Below are 21,426 nucleotides of genomic sequence, written 5' to 3'. Positions count from 1 at the left end.
TATATATATATATATAAAATTAATTTGAATTAGCAAGCATAGAATTTCTCTTGCCAAAAAGGCCCCTCCCCTGTCCAGCTCAAAATTTCGGCTAATAAGTTTCACGGAAATTAAAGTGAAAACTAAGCATCTGTGCTTGCTTCCACACTCCTGTTTCTAACTGAACTCATTCGCATGGCCGCCATTTTAACCCAGCATGCACCCACTCCCCAGATCCTCCTCCTCACCCAAGCCTCAGAGCTCACTAACCTTCTCCTTCAAGGATGTCATTCCATCAAACACCTCAAGCTCATCCACGCCCGTCTCATCCGCATCGCCCTCTCCGACGACCCTTATCTCCTCAACTCCCTCCTCCGCTCCGCCCTCGCCTCTGGCCACCTGGCCCACGCCCGTCTCATCTTCTCCTCCATCCCCCACCCCAATGTCGTCCTCTTCAACACTATGATCCGCGGCCTCGTCTCCGCGGACCTCATGCCTGACACTATCCGCTTATACTCCGACATGCGGCTCACTGGCCTCCTGCCCAACAAGTTCACTTTCCCTTTCGTTCTCAAAGCGTGCGCGAGGCTTCTTGATCTGGACATGGGTAGGAGGATTCATACTCATGTTTTGAAATCCGGGTTGGAATTGGATGTGTTCGTGAACACCAGTTTGGTTTGCTTGTACGCGAAATGTGGGCGATTGGCGGATGGACGGTTCTTGTTTGATGAAATGCCTGTGAGAAATGTTGTCTCTTGGACTGCGATTATTACTGGGTATATGGATAATGGGCGGTTGGAGGAAGCATTGGAGTTGTTTAGGAAGTCATTGGCAATGGATTTGCGGCCAGATAGTTTCACTTTGGTGAGGGTCTTGACCGCATGTTCACAGTTGGGGGATTTGAGGACAGGGCAGTGGATTCATCAGTATATTGAGGAGAAGGGCATGCACAAGAATGTGTTTGTTGATACTTCACTAATTGATATGTATACAAAGTGTGGAAGCATGGATAGTGCTCAGAGAATCTTCGATTCCATGGCTGAGAAGGATGTGGTTTCTTGGAGTGCCATGATCGGAGGCTATTCATCAAACGGGCTTCCGCAAGAGGCCTTAAAACTCTTCTTTCAGATGCAAAGTGCACATGTACGACCTGATTGTTATACCATGGTCGGTGTTCTTTCAGCTTGCGCGAGGTTAGGAGCTCTAGAATTGGGTCAGCAGGCCAGTCATCTGATGGATATGAACGAGTTTCTTTCAAATCCAGTTCTTGGAACTGCACTGATAGATATGTATGCTAAATGTGGAAGTGTGACTAAGGCATGGGCTATCTTTGAAGGAATGATGGAAAGGGACCTAATAGTTTGGAATGCTATGATTTCAGGACTTGCAATGACTGGCCATGGAAAAGTCTCATTTGGATTGTTTTCTAAGATGGTGAAGTTAGGATTCCGCCCCGATGGAAACACATTTATCGGTATTCTTTGTAGCTGTACTCACACTGGTCTTGTGGAAGATGGAAGACTATATTTTTATTCCATGACTCAAGTTTATGGCTTGACTCCCAGAATCGAGCATTATGGCTGTTTGATCGATCTTCTTGGGCGTGCTGGCTTGTTAGTGGAAGCTCGTCAGTTGATCAAAGACATGCCTATGGAGGCTAATGCTGTTGTTTGGGGAGCTTTGCTGGGTGGTTGCAAGATACACCGTGACGCTCAATTGGCTGAAGAGGTTCTCAAACAACTTATTAAGTTAGAGCCTCATAATTCAGGGAACTATGTTCTGCTATCAAATATATATTCTGCCAGTGGTAGATGGGATGATGCAGCAAGGCTGAGGAGTCACATGGTTGTGAAAGGGATCCAAAAGGTACCTGGGTGTACCTGGGTTGAACTGAATGGTGTCGTCCATGAGTTCAGAGTGGGTGACAAGTCCCATCCATTGAGTGAGAAGATTTACTCTAAGCTTGATGAATTGGGGAAGCAATTGAAGGCATTAGGCTACATGCCAACAACGGAGGTTGTATTGTTTGATATAGAGGAGGAGGAGAAAGAGTATTCGCTTGGCTATCACAGTGAGAAATTGGCCATTGCATTTGGTCTAATAAGCTTGGGACCAGAGGACACTATCCGGGTGGTGAAGAACCTTCGGGTTTGTAACGACTGCCATGCGGCCATAAAACTCATTTCCAAGCTCACTGGCCGGGAGATCATTGTTAGGGATAATAACAGATTTCACTGCTTTAAAGAGGGTTTCTGTTCATGTAACGATTACTGGTGAAGCAATTGATCAGCATGTGAGTTGCTAGATTTCTCATTTATGGGTGCCTAGCTATAAACTTCAAATTCTCTTGTACGAGCTAACAATTTTAGATGAAGCAACCACACCTCTGCTCCATGTTTGTAGGAATTACTGATGATGTTTTCTGCAGCAGTTCTTGGCTGCCCATTTCCGCAAATAACTGATCTAGTTTGTTCAATATTTGTCACAGATGTTTTTTTCTCAAGAACACTGTCAAAATTCTCAGAATACATTGGAGAATCAAAGGTGTTGTCAGGTTTCATCTCCTGCCATTTCTGCTATTGCCATGTGAAGCAAACAAATCACCGAACTTGACAAGAAATGCTGCGATATTAATCATGCTGGAATATTTCCTCTTGCTCATCTCTCCAAAATCATTGTCAGGTACATTTCTTGTGTATATGATAATTATTTTAGTCTTGGTGGTTTTTTATGTTCAACCTGCATATTGATTAGGTGTTTACTTCCTCTGCTTGAGATAAAAATTTTATATTCGTCAATGACAGATATGTTAGTCATGATCATTTTCGGACTAGAAACCTCACACCCTGACTGATTGGCTTGCAGTTCCTTTAGCATACAGGTGTTTATACCATTTATATCATTTATAGCTCACTGTCTTCTCAAACATATAGAAGCTCGAGGATTATGTTTTTATAGATATATCTGGGTACAATCTTGCTTTCTAGAAGAGGACTCTTCTCTTTATAAAATTAATCATTTGTTCTATCATTTCCTTTGCTGATATTGCATACAATTTCTTCTCAATTTTTTCCTCTCTTGTGATGCTTGAGATTCTTTACTTTCTATGACTAACCCCCTCATCCCACTTGGATTTTTATTTTATCAATTTCAAAAATCTACAGAAATTTGAGAACAAGTCAAACCAGCAGACCTTAATCTTTTTTTTTTTCTGAGAGTTTTTGAATGTTTAAGACCCCATCATCGAAACTCAAGCATACATTATGCTCCAAATTTTTATGTCTGTGCGCAGTTTATGTTATATAATTTTGAAGCAATTATAGTCTTAAATACTGAAAATTGGTATAACATGTTTGACCAACTGAATTAGTATATATGATTGCTTGAGCAGACTACGTTCGTCTGGTGCAACTGAAAAAACTTGTCCCTAGTTAGGTTGAAACACATTCAAATGGAGTCTGGAAACTGAAAGACCTCAAGATTTTACGCCGTGGAGGATCTATGGACATGAGCTAGTGCCAGTTATTCTGCCAAAACCTTCTTTCTTGTCAGGTGAGCAGATTCCATCCAAGTTTAAAAAACTTTAGATATCTTTATATTGAAATTTGAAATCCAAATTCACACAATTTTTTTTATACGTGTTAGTTTTAAATAGACATGTTGCAAACAAACTGGTGATACCTTCTCCAAAAATATGTTGATCAAACTTAAGCAGATTAGGTACTCTTTTCTTGATAAGATTTCCTAGCTACTTTCTCCAAAAATATGTTGCCAATGATATTGCTGTTATTTATTCAATATTAAAAAATAAATAAAATTGAGGTGTGGACAGTGTTGTAATTTATTTTAATACAAGGAATGCATAAATGATTTTTTTTTTTTTTTAAATCTCATTTACCTGAATCTTTGCATGTAATGATAGTATTGTGATCAAAGCCCTAGTTCACCCCCTTTGTCAAAGCAACCCTAAGATGGTGCAGTTCATGCAACACAATATTTTGATCTAACTTCATAAATACTTGGGTGTTATCATAACTTGATTCTAAATTTTCAAACATACAAATAAATAAATCATGCCTGGTTATGAACAAATGCCATCATACCAAAGTACATAAAAGGTGTAGGGACTGTCACTCATACGGTGAATTATACATAGGAGGTCTATTAATGAAAAAAAGGTCTACTAAAAATATGTAACTATTACTTTGTAAGAAAAAATATACATATAATTTTGGAGAATTATATATTATCCACTTGTTTATGAAAAAAATAGTGAAAGGTAAAGTAAAATCTTTTGGAAAGGTACGCATGAAATGAAAAAACTATGAGTGTCAGGCTGATGAGAAAGGTACGCATGGTCTCTGTTTTTGACGCGTTGTGGCACGGTTCTAATCAAATGACAAAGTTTCTTTGTTGTGAGTGATTGAGCTTGTGATGAGGAAAAGTTTCAAAAGAAAAGGTTGATTTTGTTGGGCATGGCTAATAGACCACCTTCCACTAAATAATTTGTTTTACCATGAATAAGTAGAATTATTATATAATAAAATAAAATTATTAATAATTTAATACATATAAATTATCAGTGAGAGTAATAAAATGTTAAGTTGTTAACTAATTAAAGCTATTTTATCTTCACTTGTGTTTTCTTTTAAAATAAATTAAACCTTTAAAAACTCATACAGTGAAATGGAAGTTTAATTAAAGAAAAATCAATCTAAATAACAATATTATCAGAGAAGTTCTATTTTAGAGTTTTCATTAGGTTCATGGATATTAAAAAAAAAAATACTTATTGAGCAAAACAGGTTGATCTCTGTTAGTATAATTTTTTTATTTAAAAAAAAAACCAAAGAATTATTACTATGGATTATCCACACTCTGACATGTATCCTTGGATTCCATTACCTAATCATTTAAATACTAAATCAAGTCTGTAGAAAATCAAAGAAATAAAAATATGATTTAAATATGAAGAAAAGGCAATCCTAGGACTTTAGCAGCCTTCTGACAAGTCAAACACACAAGAAATGATTCTTCGTCAACAGTCAAACTTTCCGCCCTCTGATCTCTTTGAACCACTCCAAGTCCAATCTTCTTCTTGTTCATGGGAGACCATGTCTTCTTCTCCTTCCCATATATAACTTCTCTTGCTCCTTCTCCTTCTCTCTATGCACTCAAATAAAGTAAACAACCAGCATATATGGCTACATCTCACTTTTGGGGCATGCTTGCCTTTGAGGATGAACAAGAAGAGAAGGAATCAAGGACTTATTCCTTCTCTTCTTCATCTCCTCTCTCATCTCTTTCTCCTTACTTTGCTAATCTTGACCATGTCCTCATGGACTCTCCTCCCCCTCTTTTTGTGAGCTTCTTCAGTTGGTTCTCTCAATTTCTTGATTGTTAATTAATTAATTTTATCTGAAAAATAATTCTAAATCACTTGTTCATATGTACAGATCCAACAAGAAATCAAGGAGGATGACATGTACCAAAATATTCAAAGAGACTTGCAGTCTTTCCAACAGTACCCCATGGTATGTACAATATATCATATTCAAGTGATCAAGTGTCTATATATTTGCTGAATTTGAGTTCTTAATTACCTTATATAGGAACAAGCTTCCCAAGAAAACCAGTTATTGAAGAGCTATCAAGAACCAGAAGAATTGAATGATATTATAGAAGCATCTCATGCTGATCAACAGATGGGAGCCATTGATGGATATAAGTGGAGAAAGTATGGGCAGAAGGCAGTGAAGGGAAGTGAAAACCCAAGGAGTTATTACAAATGCACACATCCAAACTGTCCCACAAAGAAAAAGGTGGAGAGATCCTCAGCTGGGCATGTCACTGAGATTGTCTACAGTGGAGTTCACAACCACCCAAAGCCTTCTCAATCCACTAGAGGGTTTATGGATTCAATTGGCAACCCTGAAGCCTCTTCAGCTTCTTTTGCTGATGATGATTTTGATGAAAATGAGCCTGATGCCAAGAGATGGTGAGTGATATCAAAGTTGATACACTATATATAGTATATATATGTGTGTGTGTGTGTACGACTATGACTAGCAGAAATGCTAACAATTTTCTTTCTTCTTCTGTGCAGGAAGAATGAAGTTCAGAATGGAGAGGTATCAGGAAACAAGATGGTGAAGGAGCCTAGAGTGGTGGTTCAGACAACAAGCAGTGTTGATCTCCTTGACGACGGTTATCGGTGGAGAAAGTATGGGCAGAAGGCAGTGAAAGGGAATTCCAATCCAAGGCAAGCCTTGTTTCTTCCTGATTAAATGTGCATGATGTTTCCTGCTTGTATATATGTATTTGAGAATGTAAATTTTTATATGTACAGGAGTTACTACAAATGCACTAGTGATGGTTGTTCAGTGAGGAAGCATGTGGAGAGGGCCTCTGATGATATAAAGTCAGTGATTACTACCTATGAAGGCAAGCACAACCATGATGTTCCTCTTGCTCGTGGCTGTGGAGGCCATTCATTGAACAACAATAACAACAACAACAACAACAACAACAAGGACATGAGCAACATTAATAACAACATAAATAACATTTCTATGGCTTTTAAACCTTCAAACCAGAGCCAGCAAGGACCCTCTTGGTATGAGAGTTCAATGGCTTTTTACATGAACCAACAGCAACAACTAACAACACAAACTGGGAGTGGTTCCAATTCCAACGCAAAGGAAGAGCCAATTGAGGAGGATGCCTTAATTTCTTATGTTCCATTCATTGGTTAAATTTTGCGTCAACTACATCTGTATTAATTTAATTAATTAAATTTGTTCAGTTGTTTGAGTCTCATTTGAACTAGTATACAAAAATATATATATTTTTTTTTTTCATTTATAAGAAATGAATTGGATATATGGCTGAGAACAAGGATCACCGCATGTCATTTATGGACACTGGTCAACAACCATCCATTAATCTGGGAACATTTCAAGTTTGACCAATCATCTGCCTCTTCACCTTGAAACTTTTGACTCTCTCTTTCTCAGTTTTAATTAATTAACTTCTTCTTCTTCTTCTTTCTCTCTCTCCCTCAGACAATTCCCCTGAAACAGAGAAAGCAATGGAGCGACGAAGTGGGGTGAACATAACTCTTGATGGCAAGCATACAACAGTTCTCTACAATCAAACAGGAGTGAAAAGAGTCTTCTGGGTGTGTGAATCCAAGCATACATCCAACTGGATCACTTCCCAGGGTTACATTCTCGGCGATGATCCTATCAACTACTCCCTTCCTCTCCTCCTAACCGAGTCCTCCATCATCTTCATAGTCTCATGCGCCGTCCACCTTCTTCTCAAACGCTTCAATCAATCCAAAACAATCTCATGCATCATAGTAAAGTTCTAGTTTTGTTATCATATTAAAAATACAAAAAACTATAACATATATATATATATACTGATCATAAAATATTTGTATATAAAACTATATATGATAGGCAGGAATCCTCCTCAGCCCTTCATTCCTCGGACATAGCATGAAGACAAGGATGCTATTGTTTCCCCCCAAAGGCACTTTTGTACTGGACACCATGTCCTTGCTGTGCCTCAACTTGTTCCTCTTCAACATTAGCGTCAAGACCGACCTGAACATGCTGAGGAAGCCGAGCATGATGTCGATAGGCGTTGGCATTTGCGCATCTCTTCCTCCGCTTCTACTCTGTGGCCTACTCTATTTAGGCATCAAAGAGGCATTGCCTTCAGATACAAAACTTGATAGTCTTCTCCTTCTTATAGCTTGTCGATTTTCACTCACCTCCTTCCCTGTCATTGCCGACATTCTTGATGAGTTCGGCTTCCTCAACACCGAACTCGGCCGTGTCGCCACTACCACTTCTCTTGTTAGTGAAGCACTTGCATGGCTCCTCAACTCATTTATCTTCGCATCTCAACTAGTACCTGACCAGTTCCTTATCAAGACCATCATGTCAGTCGTCTCCTTCGGCATCTACTTGCTCATAGTCCTTTTTATTCTCCGGCCAACAATTCTCCGCATCATCAAGAAAACTCCCGTCGGTAATCTCATCGACGAGGGCTACTTTGTTGGAGTCATTCTCTTAGCACTAACATCAGCTATGCTCACTGAATTCAGCGGGTACCCGGCGCCATTCGGACCCATAATTCTAGGCTTGTGCTTGCCCGGAGGGATGCCGTTAGGGGTGTCACTATCCGAGAAGCTCGACGCCTTTGTTTCCGGCGTGTTCATGCCCATATACTTGGTGCTTGCCGGCTACCGGACCATCCTAACCAGAATAGACAATGTTCAGACATCCTTATATATTGGACTCATGATCTTTGTGGCTGTATTGGGGAAGTTCATTGGGACAGTGTTAGTAACTCTCTATTTCCGGTTTCCTCTCCGTGATGCCATCGTAATGGGACTCATGATGAACTTGAAAGGAATCATCGAAGTTAATTTCTTCAATGGCTGGGGTGATACCTTGGTAATAATCTACATTCCTCATATTTATATATCCTGCAATTCATTTGATTAATGAAGATAATTAAACAAATGCATGCATGTTGATCAGATGGCAAACGGCCAAGAATTCAGCGTCCTCATGGCTTCAACAACTGTGATAACAGCCATCTCAACGCCATTGATCAAGTACCTTTACAAGCCTTCAGTAAGATACGTGACCAGCAAACGCCGAACCATGGAACACGCCCGGCCCAACACCGAGCTCAAGATCCTCACCGCCGTCCACAACGAAGAAAACGTCCCTCCAATTATCGAGCTCCTGGAGGCTTACTATCCCACCAGCGATAGCCCACTAATCATCTACGTTCTTCACGTCATGGAGCTCGCCGGTCGCACCACCGCCGTGCTGGCACCTCACAAAAGAAGCAAGAAATCAAGCAACACTACGGTCTCTGATCGCATCGTCAACGCCTTCCGTTACTACGAGAATAAGAACGAAGGCTCTGCCTCAGTCTTACCATTCATCGCTTTAGCTCCAACCCACACCATGCACAACGACGTGTGCTCGCTCTCGCTGGAGAAGAAAATTCGTCTCATCATCCTCCCTTTCCACAAGCAATGCGAAGGACCTTTAACCACCATGAGCAACCAAGGATTCCAGGCCATGAACCAGAACGTGCTCACCTATGCACCTTGCTCTGTCGCTATCCTCATTGACCGCCGGCACTCTGGTGGCGCAACGTGCACTCTCACCAATGACTTGCTTAACCACGTGGCCGTGTTCTTTCTCGGCGGTGGTGATGACCGTGAGGCTTTGTCCATTGGCATGCGTATAGCCAGGAACTCCAACATCTCCCTCACCATCATACGTTTCATCTCTAGAGGTGATTTCAGAGAGCTGGAAGATGAAGAGTGGAAGCTTGATAACAAGATGATGGATGAACTTCGAACTCAGCAAAATGAGAATGTAACTTATAAAGAAGAGGTGGTGCAAGACAGTGAGGAGACGGTGGCGATCATAAGGTTGATAGGGAACAAGTTTGATCTTGTGATAGTGGGGAGGAGGATGGGATTGGAGTCATCGTTGACGAATGGGATGTCGGTTTGGAGTGAGTGTGAGGAGCTGGGAATACTGGGAGACTTGTTATCTTCGGAGGATTTTGGGCTGAAAGCGTCCATTCTAGTGGTGCAGCAGCAAGTGAGGGCGGAGGATCAGACCAGTGGTGGTGGTGGTGGTGGTGGTGTTGTTGGTGTGGTGGACGTGAATAATGCAAGCAAGGCAAAGCAGAGGACTATAACTAATATTTTGAGCTTGAATGTTGGGATGACGACCAAGCAGGAGGAGGGCAGGGATGTCTTGATCCATAGAGGAGTAACCTCACCTTGAAAATTTTGGGGACAAAAAAACAATGTGTTAAATTGTGTACAAGAAAAAGAAGTTGCATGGATTAGCATGGATAGATAGGGTACCATACATAAGGTGTTTTGTTCTCTGATTTTTGTTGGTCTGTTTTGTCATGAGAGCCGTGACAATTTTTTTAATTGTGGTCAAATTTTGTTTTGTAATTTAGTTGTACTTTTTATGTAAATTTTATAATATTTAGTAAACCACACTTTATTAAAGGTTAAAAGGGATTACAAGAGTAAAAATAAATAAATAAAAAAAAAAAATGTATGAAAGACGAGATCTACTAAAGATAAGAGAGATTGAAAATGAATAATTAGAGATATATTAAAATAATTTGTATGAAAGATCATTCATATGAGGTGGCATAATTTATCATAAGAGAGTAGGTGGTATTAAGGCTCTTAATTAAAATTCAGAGTTTATTATTAACACTCCAACGCTATTGGTGCGGAATTTCAGAAACTAGAAATTTTATTTGATGGTAAAGAGTGAGTGTGGTGGTATTAAGGCCCTTTACTTTTTGCCCTCGCTGCTGATGCCCTGAGCGCAATGTTCTTTCATGCACTACGATCTAAAGTGCTTGTGGGTGTACCTTTGAATCAATCGGTTAACTTTTGCCACTTTCAATACGCTGATGACCTCTTAATCTTCTCTGCTAGAGGTCAAGAAGATCTTCTTATCATTAAATTAATTCTTTATCTTTTTGAGGGTTCTTCTGGCTTATCCATAAATTACTCCAAAAGTTGCTTGTACTCTACAAACTACGGATTCCAACCACACCACTCTTCTGCCAGAATCCTAAACTGCTCCAGAAATTGTCTACCAATTACTTATTTAGGGATTCCTCTTTCTGGTCGAAGACCAAGGCGCATTGACTGGGCAAAACTCACTGGCATGGTCTGCTCCAGACTCACTTCTTGGAAAGCAAATTACTTATCTCTGGGTGGACGGCTAACCCTTGTGAACTCTGTTCTCTCCACCATTCCAGTTTACTGGATGTCTGTCTTTAAGCTCCCTATTTGGGTGATCAAAGATATTGATCAAATCCGAAGAGATTTCCTTTGGAAGGGCCCTGATCTTGGCCCTAAAGCAATCAGGCTAATCGTCTGGAATAGGATCAATAGACCACGCGACATGGGAGGCTGGGGAATTCTCAACCTTCAGGAATTTAATAAAGCTTTACTTGGGAAGTGGTGGTGGAAATTATCTTGCAACCCTAACTGTGGGTGGGCTAAAATCATTCAATCTAACTACTCCTTCAACGTTGCAAACGGCTTGTTATTCCACACTCCTCCTAGAAATAAATCTTTTTTTTGGGCCGGAGTGACCTTCACTTTATTACCCTTCCGCTCTTGCCTAAACAAAACTATCAGAAGTGGTTCTACCACATCCCTTTGGTTTGATCGTTGGCACGTTGGGCTTGTTCTTAAAGATATCTGGCCAACTCTCTTCTCGCAATGTACTTTTCCTGGGATAACCATTAGGCAATTTTCTCAACATCTATATAATCCTGAGATGTTATTTCCTTCAGTCTCACGCGACATGTTATCTCCTCTTCTGGAAATTATCCCTGATTGCTCCCCCAATCAGGACGACACTCCTACCTGGGCTCTAGAAAAAAATGGAAATTTCACGGTCAAATCTTTTTACAAATTTCTTATTGATGGTGGCCTGCGCAGCCCGCTTCACTCTCTCTTCTGGAAAATTTGTTGTCCTAGAAAAATTACCCTCTTTTGTTGGCTTGCTGGGGAAGACAAAATTCTTACTCTCACAAATCTTTCCAAGAAAGGGTGCAATACTCTAAATTCCTCAGATACCTGTGTCCTTTGTCATAATGCCTCTGAAAGCCTGAATCACCTCTTTCTCAACTGTGATTATTCCAAGCGTATTTGGGCATTTTATTCCCAGGCTTTAGATTTAAATTCTTCACCTCAATCAATTACTCTACTGTGGAACACTTGGCTACCAACTCTCACCTCTGAGCACCGTATCCTCTGGGACCTTATCTCCCGTGCAATCTTGTGGAACATTTGGATTGAACGAAATACGCGTATTTTTCACTTGAATGCGTTACCGCCTTACAACATTATGTTTAAAAGTGCTAATATGCTTCTCTCTTGGTTCTCAACAGCTGCTGATAGCCACCACCAATCTCTCAATGAAGCTTCTCAGAAGATCAAGCGCTCACTCAACTTCCTCAGCGCTAGAGGCCCAAATCCTGTTGGAGACTCCGACCCTAATGCTGCTCAGGAGTAGTTGCTCCTGATGTCTTTCTAGGAAGGCCTGAGATGCCAGACGGTGTCTTCCGCCTACTTAGATTTTTCTCCTCGTCTCTTTACTTCCTTTTGCTGTATTCTGTTTTCTCCTCACCCCTGGTGAGAGGAGTTTCCTACTTTGTACTGTCTTTTCCTATTAAATAAATCTGTGGTTTATCCACATTTATTTCAGTGTGAGTGCTCCAACTTAAATTTTTTTGTGATGAGAATTCAACTGATTTAAAGAAAAAATATATATGATTAATTTTGATCCTTAATATTGAAGATGAAAAAGGTCAATTTAATTTTATATAAATTCATATAGTTTTTTTACATTTAATTTTGTGAGAAATTACTCCTTGATTTTTTCCCCATATTAATTTTATGTTGATCACCGTTCTAGATGGGAGTGAACCAAAGGACAAACTCATAATTTAATAGTTCATGGCCCAATATTTGGTTAATATTGGTTATATAACAAATTATTGTTAATTTAAAATTTATAAATATTTGAAAATTTTAAAATTAGAAAAAAAAAAATTATAAAAAGATGTTCAATTTAGACTATTTATTTGTGGACAAGGGACCAGTCACCTGCACGCTATTTTTTTATTATTATTATTACTATATTTCAATCATATAATGAAAAAGCTAAATTTTTAATTTGTGTATAAAAATTAGGTGTATTATCGTTCACCAACTGCAACTAACTATGACCCTTTTTCTCCTTCCTAATTAGGATTTGATGAATTGATTTTAAAAATTTTTTTTTACTTGAGACATCAAATTTGAATTAATTAATATTTTATAATTTTTATACAATAATTTTGATTGTATTTATTTACCTAATTAAAATGTATAACAACTATAAATAAATAAATAAAGCTTGTGAGACACCGGGAATGTTGGGTTGGAGGTGGGTTTGAGATCAATTATTTAAATTTGGGATAATCATGAGCTATTTGAGACAATTCTCTCAAAAGGATGTCATATTAGTTGGGCACATCTTTAATTAATTAGATTTATTGAAGATTAATTCATTCTCCTAAAATTTATTGGAGGGCATGCATATGTGATATATAAATCACAAACAAATTGTACTAATTTATTTTGTTTTTTTATTTACTAAATATAAACCAAACATATTATAATGATAGAATATAATCATGCATTAATAAGACGAAAACCCAAATATATATATTTAAATTCATATTTTTTTTAAAAAAAAAAGGTGTAAAGCTCCATTATGTTGAAGTAATTATTAAAAAATAACTGAAGTAATAGATAAACCAAATTTCTCAAGTTCATTTATGTACATATATAAAATATATATTGTTTCAATTCCAATTTGCTCTTTGCTTATTTTATTTTCTCCATTCAAAGTAGTAAGTAGTTGCATGTGGGCAAGTAATAGATATTATAAACAACTCCTTTTGGTGGTTTTGCCAGTTAGCATCCATGATCTCAAGAGAAGGTTGAGAAGATCACACTTATTATAATGTGATAATATATATATATATATATATATATATATATGACTGGTAATCTAATGGCACAAAAATTATCGGATAGTAATCCAATGACTATGATCATTATAGATAGAATCAAAACGTGTTCTACAATGTCTTATAGTAATTATGAACATAAAAATATGTACAACATTTATATAATAAATAATTATTAGATAATAATCTAACGGTTGTAATTTAATTTTTTTCTATGAACATTATCATATCCCATATATATATATATATATATGAAAAATTATATAATATCATAGGGACCAACCTAGTGTATTATTAATCTCTCTATCCTGATCCCTTGTTCATCAATCATGGCCTCACCTCACGAGGTGGCACCCTTGGATTATGAAAAGCATGTCTCCTATTAACCCTAAAATTAGGTGTACGGGGTCCCAAGATTAGATTAAATATTCAGTTAATGGAAGGGCTTTTCTGAAAATAGCGCTCATTTATTAATTAGCTTATAATTATTTAATTGGGTCCTTTCAAAGTACTGTGAATCTGTGATTCCGTATCAAAGTAAATCGGACCATCTATTTCACCAAGACACTCACTCTCTTGGTTGTGACTCATCCATGTGTAATTGGGCATCAAGTGAAAGCTTTTTGCTTTATATTACCGAGTAAAACTACCACCATTTTATAGTAATTTTACTAAAATAAGGCATTCATATTAAAATATATTTAAATTGGAAAAACCTACATACCATAAAAGCTTTTTTTTTAAAAAAATTTGTTTATAAAATTCTAAATTTAGTGCCTCAAAATACTCTCTTCGGTCATATTGACCATGTTAATTTAAAATATTTATAGAATAACTAATAATTACTTTCAAATTTATCTTTTATTTTTAATGTATTTCTACTCTTTTCAATTTTTTTAGAGGACATAAAATACCATTTTGAGAAAAGAATTATAAAATATAATTAAAATAGTTAACAAAAATTAATGAAATTTTTATAGTTTTTAAGTAAAAAAATTTGGAAAGCAAATATATATTTTTGATAAATTTAAGATTATTAATTAATTTTAATTTACTTTTTTTAATGTGTGTGAATTAATTGAAGGGTACATATAAATAGGACGGGCAAGAGTAGTATAAAAATGTTAAATAAGTCTCCAAAAAAAATGCAACAAATAAATCATTTTATATAACTAGGTTGAAATATTCCCATTATATATATATATATATATATATATATATATATATATATATATATATTGGCACTAATCCTAACATTTATAAAAGTTTAATCAATGTAGAAAATAAAATTAATATTCCCGTTATATTGGCACTAATCCTAACATTTATAAGGAAGATATTGATTCAAGTTTAACTTGTCTTGTATATGATGGTGATATCGATTGATTCAAGACACTTTCTTATCATGTGAGTAATAATTTTTGTGCTAAGTTAAAATATATAATTTGTATTAGTAGCTAATAAAATTTAATATTTCAATAAATACAGGAGATAAAATGAGAAAGATAAAAATTAATCTTTATTCTTTAGAATTTTTGTGTTAATTATGCTACTTCCTTAAAATTTTACTTTATTTTCAAGAAAAAAAAAATACAACTACCAATCAAAAAATAAAAATATAAAAATATAAATAAAAAATGCATCTTATTGTTAAACCTTGTCTCAAGAGACCATTTTTCTCTTGAGCATTGCACACTCCTTCACAAGTTAAGGTATGTCCCATTTGCAATTAATATATACATCCTTGTTTCTCCCCATGCTCCCTAAGCTTTTAAAGTGCAAAGCATCTTAGCTGTCCTTCTATCATTTACAAACTCTAATCATATATATATATATATATATATTATATACAGAGGCAACAAAACCTCCTTGAATAGCAATATTATTAATGACAAATTCTGATAACTAGATCCAAGAGCTTGAGTCAAATATTCTTAAACAAAACCAAGCCAGCTGTAACTAAAAGTTCATAATTTAGCATTCTATCTAATAAGTTCATGTAGAAGAAGGCACACTAACAAAGTTTGATCTTTCTCTCTTGATTATTGAGCTTCAATCTTTTTATTCACTGCAATGACTTCTTAATTTATTCCTGTTTAATCTTAGTTGTAGACATTGAGAAATGGGATCGAGTTATTTTAACTCCAAAAAAGATCTAACTCCAAAATAACAATGAAAATATGATCACATGAACTTGATCCGAGATAATTGGTCTAGACTCACACATGCAGGCATTAACCATATCGATCTCATATATCTGTATATATATATATATATATAAGCATACTTTCTTCGGTTCATTCTTTTGGTATTATAGTTATTTATTTATTTATATTTTAAACTCTTAATCTCTATCACAATGGTCAAATAATAAAGTATTTGATTTCTACACAAAAAAATTAAAAATTAGATTTTTTTTTTAATACATAACACATAGTTAAAATAAAATAATAAAAAATATTTATGATGATTTGTCTATATTGCATTAAAACAAAAAATGCTTTTGTTCAAAATTAAGACTTTAAAAAAGAAAACTTTAAATCTTTATAGATTGATTGATTGAGTGACTGACTGTTTATGGTCTAAAGTAATTGCTTAAGTTGCAAGTCCTTGTTCATGCGCACCAACATTACTCAATTAAAAAGAATACAAAGCATATGATTAAAGCTTTAACAAAGCCTCTCTTTTATTACTTTTTACACAACTTGGCTTGCCATTGGCTACAGGTGCAACTGCTTATGATTACAAGCTTGTAACTCATCTTCCTTTTTCTTCTTCATTTTCCACTTTCCGCTCGTCGGTTGGTGCCTCACTTCCCAATGAAACCATCTTCGTAAGTCGCGAAAGTGACACAACTTCCACTCACTTCCATGTAAGTGGGAGGAAAAAAAAAACTAGAAACAAAGTATTTCCCCAATAATATCCACAAACAAGAAAAATTAAAATTAAGAAAAGGGCCAACTACAAACCATCACATACATAAAGATTTGCAAAAAATATAAGGCCTCAAAAATAAAAATAAAAATAAAAATAAAAATAAAAATAGATCTCATAGATCTTCATAGATGCTTTCAAGATGTGGTCGCCACATACCATTTCCACCGGAATGTTTATTTTTCCTTTGTCGAAACTCCTTCTGATCAGTAACTTTAGTCACCGGTGATTCTTTATGTTTAATATTCTTTTTCTTCAATTTTTTCTTCTCTGGCACAGAAGATGAAGGAATTAGAAAATAAATATGACCACGCTTGAGCTCAGACTCGGGAGAGACGATCATGATCCGATGCACAACATGCTCACCATGAGAACTAGGCTTGCTAAGAACATGGTTAGGATGAGCATCAAGGATCTCACTAGCCCAAACTTGGCGACTATACTCATCAACATGACCATTCAAATGGACAATCCTAATGACATCTAGTGCACCACAAGGGAGAATGCAAGCCAGGCAACATCTAAGGCTATTGCCCATACTTAAGTTTGTTTTGGAAACTAAGGGTATTGCCTTGAGTGAAGGAGGACTAATGGAAAGGTGGTTATATAGAAAGGGGGACTCAAAATGGGGAATAGTTAAAGAGGAGAGCCATATGTTGCATGATGATGATGATGTGTATATAATTAAACTTTTTTTATTGGGTGAGGCACCAGCTAGTTGTTTATGTTATATATTAAAAGGTGAGCTCTTCTTTGGTTTTGAGACCAACTTTGGATGTTATTTTAGTGTGGTGATGAAGAGTACAAAAGAACTAGTAGAGATCATTGAGTTTGAAGGTGTCCACCTATAATAGGTAGGCAATTTAAGGGCTGTTTTCTAGGGGTCACTTGAAATGATCACCATGTGGTTCAAAAATTATTTTTAGGGTTAGTGAAATAATCTAGTGTTTTTTTTAAATCCTTTGAAATTTTTTTCCTATTTTTCACAATGTGTGTTTAGTTAATAATATTGACTAAAATGCTTTTCTTTCCAATTTTGAAGTTAAAGTTTAATATGTGCACTAATTAGTAAAGACCTTTAACACCTCTTGGCGTTCTTCGTCTTCTAACTATGGAGTTTTTTTTTTCGCTTTAGTTTGATCATCTATGACTTACTGGGAAGTACATCATTGTTGGTGATGATTTCTTAGTTCATTTGGATGAGGACAGACCTTTTTTCTCTTCTTCAGTTTTCTGTTTTGTTTTATGTTATCTGTACTTGTTTTTGTTATTTGAATAAAATTGTGGTTTATCCACTTATTAAAAAAAAATGTGTGCAAAATATGACTATTGATAATAACTACTTCATTTTTACAGTAAGATTTATTTTAAAAATAAATGTTTTATTAAACATCATGAAATACGGAGTTAAATGAAAGCACTGTTTAAAAAAAACATTTGAGAGGAATGCAAAACTTATGTTAAAAAATTAAGTATTACTTGATCTTCTCTTTAGGATGGTGATCAAAATGTTTTAAAAGAGTGAAAAATGAGTTTTAATGTTTACAAATAAATATGAATAATAAACAAAATCTTATTGTATGTCAGTTGCTAGTTGTATAACAAACATGTTGGGAATAATTTGATAAATGTTTTATGAAAGTCATTCAAAATGAATTGGCAAAATAAATAATTTAAACAAAAAATTTCACCAAATTTAAATAATTTCACATCGCCATGTACGAACACAACATAGAGATAATTACCAAAGTTATAACTTCAATAACTACAATAACTTCATAAAAGATTCCATTAAGAAAGTAAGATGGTACTAAGCCATAAATTTAATATCCATCTATTTAAAACTATAAACTATATTCTTTTGAATGAAATTAATAAAAAAAATAACGATGAGCATTAATTGGTCATAAGAAAACAATATATCATTGCCTAACTTAATTTTCATCCAAAAAAAAAAAAACAAAGAGCATGTTTGTTAAGATAAGATCCAACTAATGCTGAATAGATCTGAGTGTTTTTTTTTCCAATTAATCTTGATTCATTCATTGAAAAGTACATTGAGTTTCATTATATATATATATATTCTTATATAATGTATAAAACCTAAAGCACCATATGATAATTAAACTATTAAGCTTGATATGAATATATTTAATAAAATGGTCACTATTAATTCCAATGCATCTCATTTAACCATCTTCCTTGATTTTGGGTTTTGTGTTGCTTTATATTAAATATATTTAACCTTACTTCAGTGTCAATCCACCAAGCATTAATTGGGAATATGATGATAAATAAAAGAATAGCGAAATAATAAAAATATTATTATGTAGTTCCAAAGTTAGGCCATATTATATTTTCTTGGGAAACCTAAAGCCAATTGAGGCAACCTACTTTGAGTGTTGTTTGTGATTGTTTGTGAGAGTTGGTTTCATAAAAATTAAAAACTTATTTGATTGTTACAGCTTGTGGGCTAGGTATCATCTAATCTAGATTCACTCCTATTTGATAAAAATATATAAAATGATGATAAATTTCAAGATTCCTCTCAAACATAGCTAGGTAGCTAATTTTAATGATTTTATATTGTTAATTAGTTCAAGATTATTAAATTTGTAGTGTTTATCTTATGTAGAGATGAAAGATATCAATTTGACATGTAAGGTCTAACAGAATTTTAAGTTTATAAATTTAAAAAACGAAACTTATTTGTTTAATTAGTGTTTTATAATATAACCTTATTTTTCTTTTTTACAAACTTTATTGTAAATTTTAATTTAATGTCAACGAAGTCAAACAAAGTGGAAATTTTAATTTAGAAAATAAAAATTTTATTTTATTATTTTAATATATACATTCAAACAAAGTGTAATTTTATAGAACTTTCTCTTGGACTGTTCTTAGTGCTGGTTAATTTGGAACATCTAAAGGTGTTTTTTTTCTTTTTATTTTGTTATGTGCTTCTATTTTTTTAACCTTTTTTTGTCTCTCAGTGTTTTTATATGTATTTTGTTCCACAGTTCTCATGTCTATGTTTTTTTTTGTTAAATAAATAATAATAATAGTAATAATAATAATAATAATACTAATAGTAATAGTAATTTAGGGCAGTAAATTGTATACAATGTGGTACGTGAGACTGTACGGGAATCCTCACACGTGCAAACGCCATAGTTTGCGAGAGCACGGGGAAACTTCGTCGCACGTGGGCGTTCGGGCACCGTCCAACGGTGGTGCGTGTCCCCAACTAGGAGTCCATGAACAAGATTCTTTTTGTCTTTTTCCGGAGTTGATCCGACGGTGGGCACAAGCAGGACCCACCATCGTGGCTGTCTAACAATCGTCAGATTGCAAGGCTGGCAATGACGGATGAGGACAAATGCGAGTGAGACGGTGGGTGGGCGGAGACCGAATCTGAAGGACAAAACATCGGGGTATTTTAGTCATTTCGGGTACCATAGTACTTTTGATTTGCTGTTATAAGTTTTGGCTTCGTTTTGGGATTCATAGAATTTCTTAAGTTTGTTTTTTTTTTTTAATTTTGTTTTTATGATTTAGTTATCAATGTGGTCCAACATGACTGCAGTTAAGTGTACAGAAGTTTGTTTTATGTTTGATATAGTTTTAAATTGTTTGTATAATTAACTCATAATAAAAAATTATAAAGCTTAAAGTGTTATATTCCTTATATTATTATTAAGTTTTTAAAGAAGTTGTTTCTATATAAACCAGAAATATATAGAATATATTCCTATTTGATGTTAATTTAGACCTCAACTAATTAGAATCCTTGTTTGCATGCCTTCTTGACTGGTTACTGAATGAGAGTTAATTTTAATTAATTATTTAAATTAACTAATTGAAATTTAAAACAATTCATATATCTGAACTATGAAGAACCAAACGTTTGTTTTTATGACGTGTGAGTTAGTTACGAAATCACTTGTGAGTTAATTCCTCCAACAAAGATTTAAACCCTCATCACTTTGCATGTCACACGAAAAACTTATTTTGGTACCACTAACCACTTGACCAAGTGGATTTGGCATGAACTTTCTTTTTGAAAATCACCTTCTTAATAATTTTTAAAATAATTTTTTTTAAGAAATTAGTAAGATGAGATGTGCTTCGCATCACTTATCCAATATCTTCAATTTGAAATAATAAAAGCATCCGTTCCATATTTCCATGCATAGAAAAATAAATGTTTATTGTTGTAACAAATCCTAGACAAATTTTATGACATTGACAATGGAGTAAGAAAACACTTACTGAGGTTTGCACTTAAGGGCCCGGCTTATAAAACCTTGGCCAACTTAGTTTGACTCAAATAAGGGATGATTGGTTGGATTGGGCCTATATCTAGTCAATATCCCAGTAAGACCTCTTCAAAGGTCAAGGCCCTATGAAACAAAGTTGGCCCATGTTTAGCAATTTTTACGTGATCAACTTGTGATAATTGCTAGTATATCATCATAAAAATCATATTTAGTTATATATGTTTAAAATTGAAAATTAAGTTGTAAAACTAAAGTACTTATAGCCCAGCGATACTTGACCTACGTAAAAAATAAGGGTGAAACATTAAGGGTCTTAAGTTCAAGATTCGTTTAGAAACATTGATGGTAACAGATCGCTAACTGTGAGTGTGAGTTTGTAGCATGTTAAAAAAATGGAGATAAATCTAGTTTTCTATGTGTTTAAACAAAATAAAAAACTCACTCATGTTAATGTTTGGTTGCCATTAATATTGGCATTGAAACTATGTTAATGGTTAGCAGCTATTAATCTTGACTTTAAAGCCACTTTGTGTGTAATTAGAGCCACCCATGTATTGTTTTCATCCATGGCTATAAAAGGGAAAGATCTTTGGATGATGTTGTATCCCAAAGTTTA

At 35.1% G+C, this 21,426-nt stretch overlaps 4 protein-coding genes across 5 annotated transcripts; 3 read left to right on the top strand and 1 right to left on the bottom strand.

Moving 5' to 3' along the window:
• Nucleotides 1–86: 86 nt before the first annotated feature.
• LOC120250062 (putative pentatricopeptide repeat-containing protein At3g08820) lies at nucleotides 87–3,710 on the top strand. Of its 2 annotated transcripts, XM_039258821.1 has the most exons (4): nucleotides 87–2,272; nucleotides 2,468–2,661; nucleotides 3,371–3,531; nucleotides 3,625–3,710. In XM_039258821.1, exon 1 carries the CDS (start codon nucleotides 175–177, stop codon nucleotides 2,254–2,256), a length of 2,082 nt encoding a protein of 693 aa, XP_039114755.1. In that variant the 5' UTR covers nucleotides 87–174; the 3' UTR covers nucleotides 2,257–2,272; nucleotides 2,468–2,661; nucleotides 3,371–3,531; nucleotides 3,625–3,710. The 2 variants fall into 2 exon arrangements, with proteins under 2 accessions (XP_039114755.1, XP_039114754.1); XM_039258820.1 differs by having other exon boundaries at nucleotides 3,371–3,710.
• Nucleotides 3,711–5,156: 1,446 nt separating this feature from the next.
• On the top strand, nucleotides 5,157–6,805 carry LOC120250063 (probable WRKY transcription factor 2). The gene is made up of 5 exons (XM_039258822.1): nucleotides 5,157–5,341; nucleotides 5,436–5,513; nucleotides 5,592–5,977; nucleotides 6,086–6,241; nucleotides 6,329–6,805. Exons 1-5 carry the CDS (start codon nucleotides 5,180–5,182, stop codon nucleotides 6,732–6,734), a joined length of 1,188 nt encoding a protein of 395 aa, XP_039114756.1. The 5' UTR covers nucleotides 5,157–5,179; the 3' UTR covers nucleotides 6,735–6,805.
• A 598-nt stretch (nucleotides 6,806–7,403) lies between these two features.
• Nucleotides 7,404–9,815, top strand: LOC120249268 (cation/H(+) antiporter 15-like). Its single transcript, XM_039257777.1, has 2 exons — nucleotides 7,404–8,450; nucleotides 8,538–9,815. Exons 1-2 carry the CDS (start codon nucleotides 7,485–7,487, stop codon nucleotides 9,813–9,815), a joined length of 2,244 nt encoding a protein of 747 aa, XP_039113711.1. The 5' UTR covers nucleotides 7,404–7,484.
• A 6,439-nt stretch (nucleotides 9,816–16,254) lies between these two features.
• On the bottom strand, nucleotides 16,255–17,152 carry LOC120250228. The gene has a single exon (XM_039259023.1). The coding sequence runs from the start codon at nucleotides 17,066–17,068 to the stop codon at nucleotides 16,646–16,648; it is 423 nt and encodes a 140-aa protein (XP_039114957.1). The 5' UTR covers nucleotides 17,069–17,152; the 3' UTR covers nucleotides 16,255–16,645.
• Between the last annotated feature and the right edge of the window lie 4,274 nt (nucleotides 17,153–21,426).

This window comes from Dioscorea cayenensis, chromosome 19, assembly GCF_009730915.1.
Source record: "Dioscorea cayenensis subsp. rotundata cultivar TDr96_F1 chromosome 19, TDr96_F1_v2_PseudoChromosome.rev07_lg8_w22 25.fasta, whole genome shotgun sequence".
Lineage (NCBI taxonomy): Eukaryota > Viridiplantae > Streptophyta > Magnoliopsida > Dioscoreales > Dioscoreaceae > Dioscorea > Dioscorea cayenensis.
This window is presented reverse-complemented; position numbering and strand designations above follow the sequence as displayed.

What these genes read in the sequence shown, in the direction of transcription:
- LOC120250062 (XM_039258821.1), top strand. Translation starts at nt 175, where the DNA reads ATGGCCGCCATTTTAACCCAGCATGCACCCACTCCCCAGATCCTCCTC.
- LOC120250228 (XM_039259023.1), bottom strand. Translation starts at nt 17,068, where the DNA reads ATGGGCAATAGCCTTAGATGTTGCCTGGCTTGCATTCTCCCTTGTGGT.
- LOC120250063 (XM_039258822.1), top strand. Translation starts at nt 5,180, where the DNA reads ATGGCTACATCTCACTTTTGGGGCATGCTTGCCTTTGAGGATGAACAA. An exon ending in CTTTCCAACAGTACCCCATG is followed by an intron (nt 5,514 to 5,591) that starts GTATGTACAATA and finishes TACCTTATATAG; the next exon opens with GAACAAGCTTCCCAAGAAAA. An exon ending in AAAGGGAATTCCAATCCAAG is followed by an intron (nt 6,242 to 6,328) that starts GCAAGCCTTGTT and finishes TTATATGTACAG; the next exon opens with GAGTTACTACAAATGCACTA.
- LOC120249268 (XM_039257777.1), top strand. Translation starts at nt 7,485, where the DNA reads ATGAAGACAAGGATGCTATTGTTTCCCCCCAAAGGCACTTTTGTACTG. An exon ending in ATGGCTGGGGTGATACCTTG is followed by an intron (nt 8,451 to 8,537) that starts GTAATAATCTAC and finishes CATGTTGATCAG; the next exon opens with ATGGCAAACGGCCAAGAATT.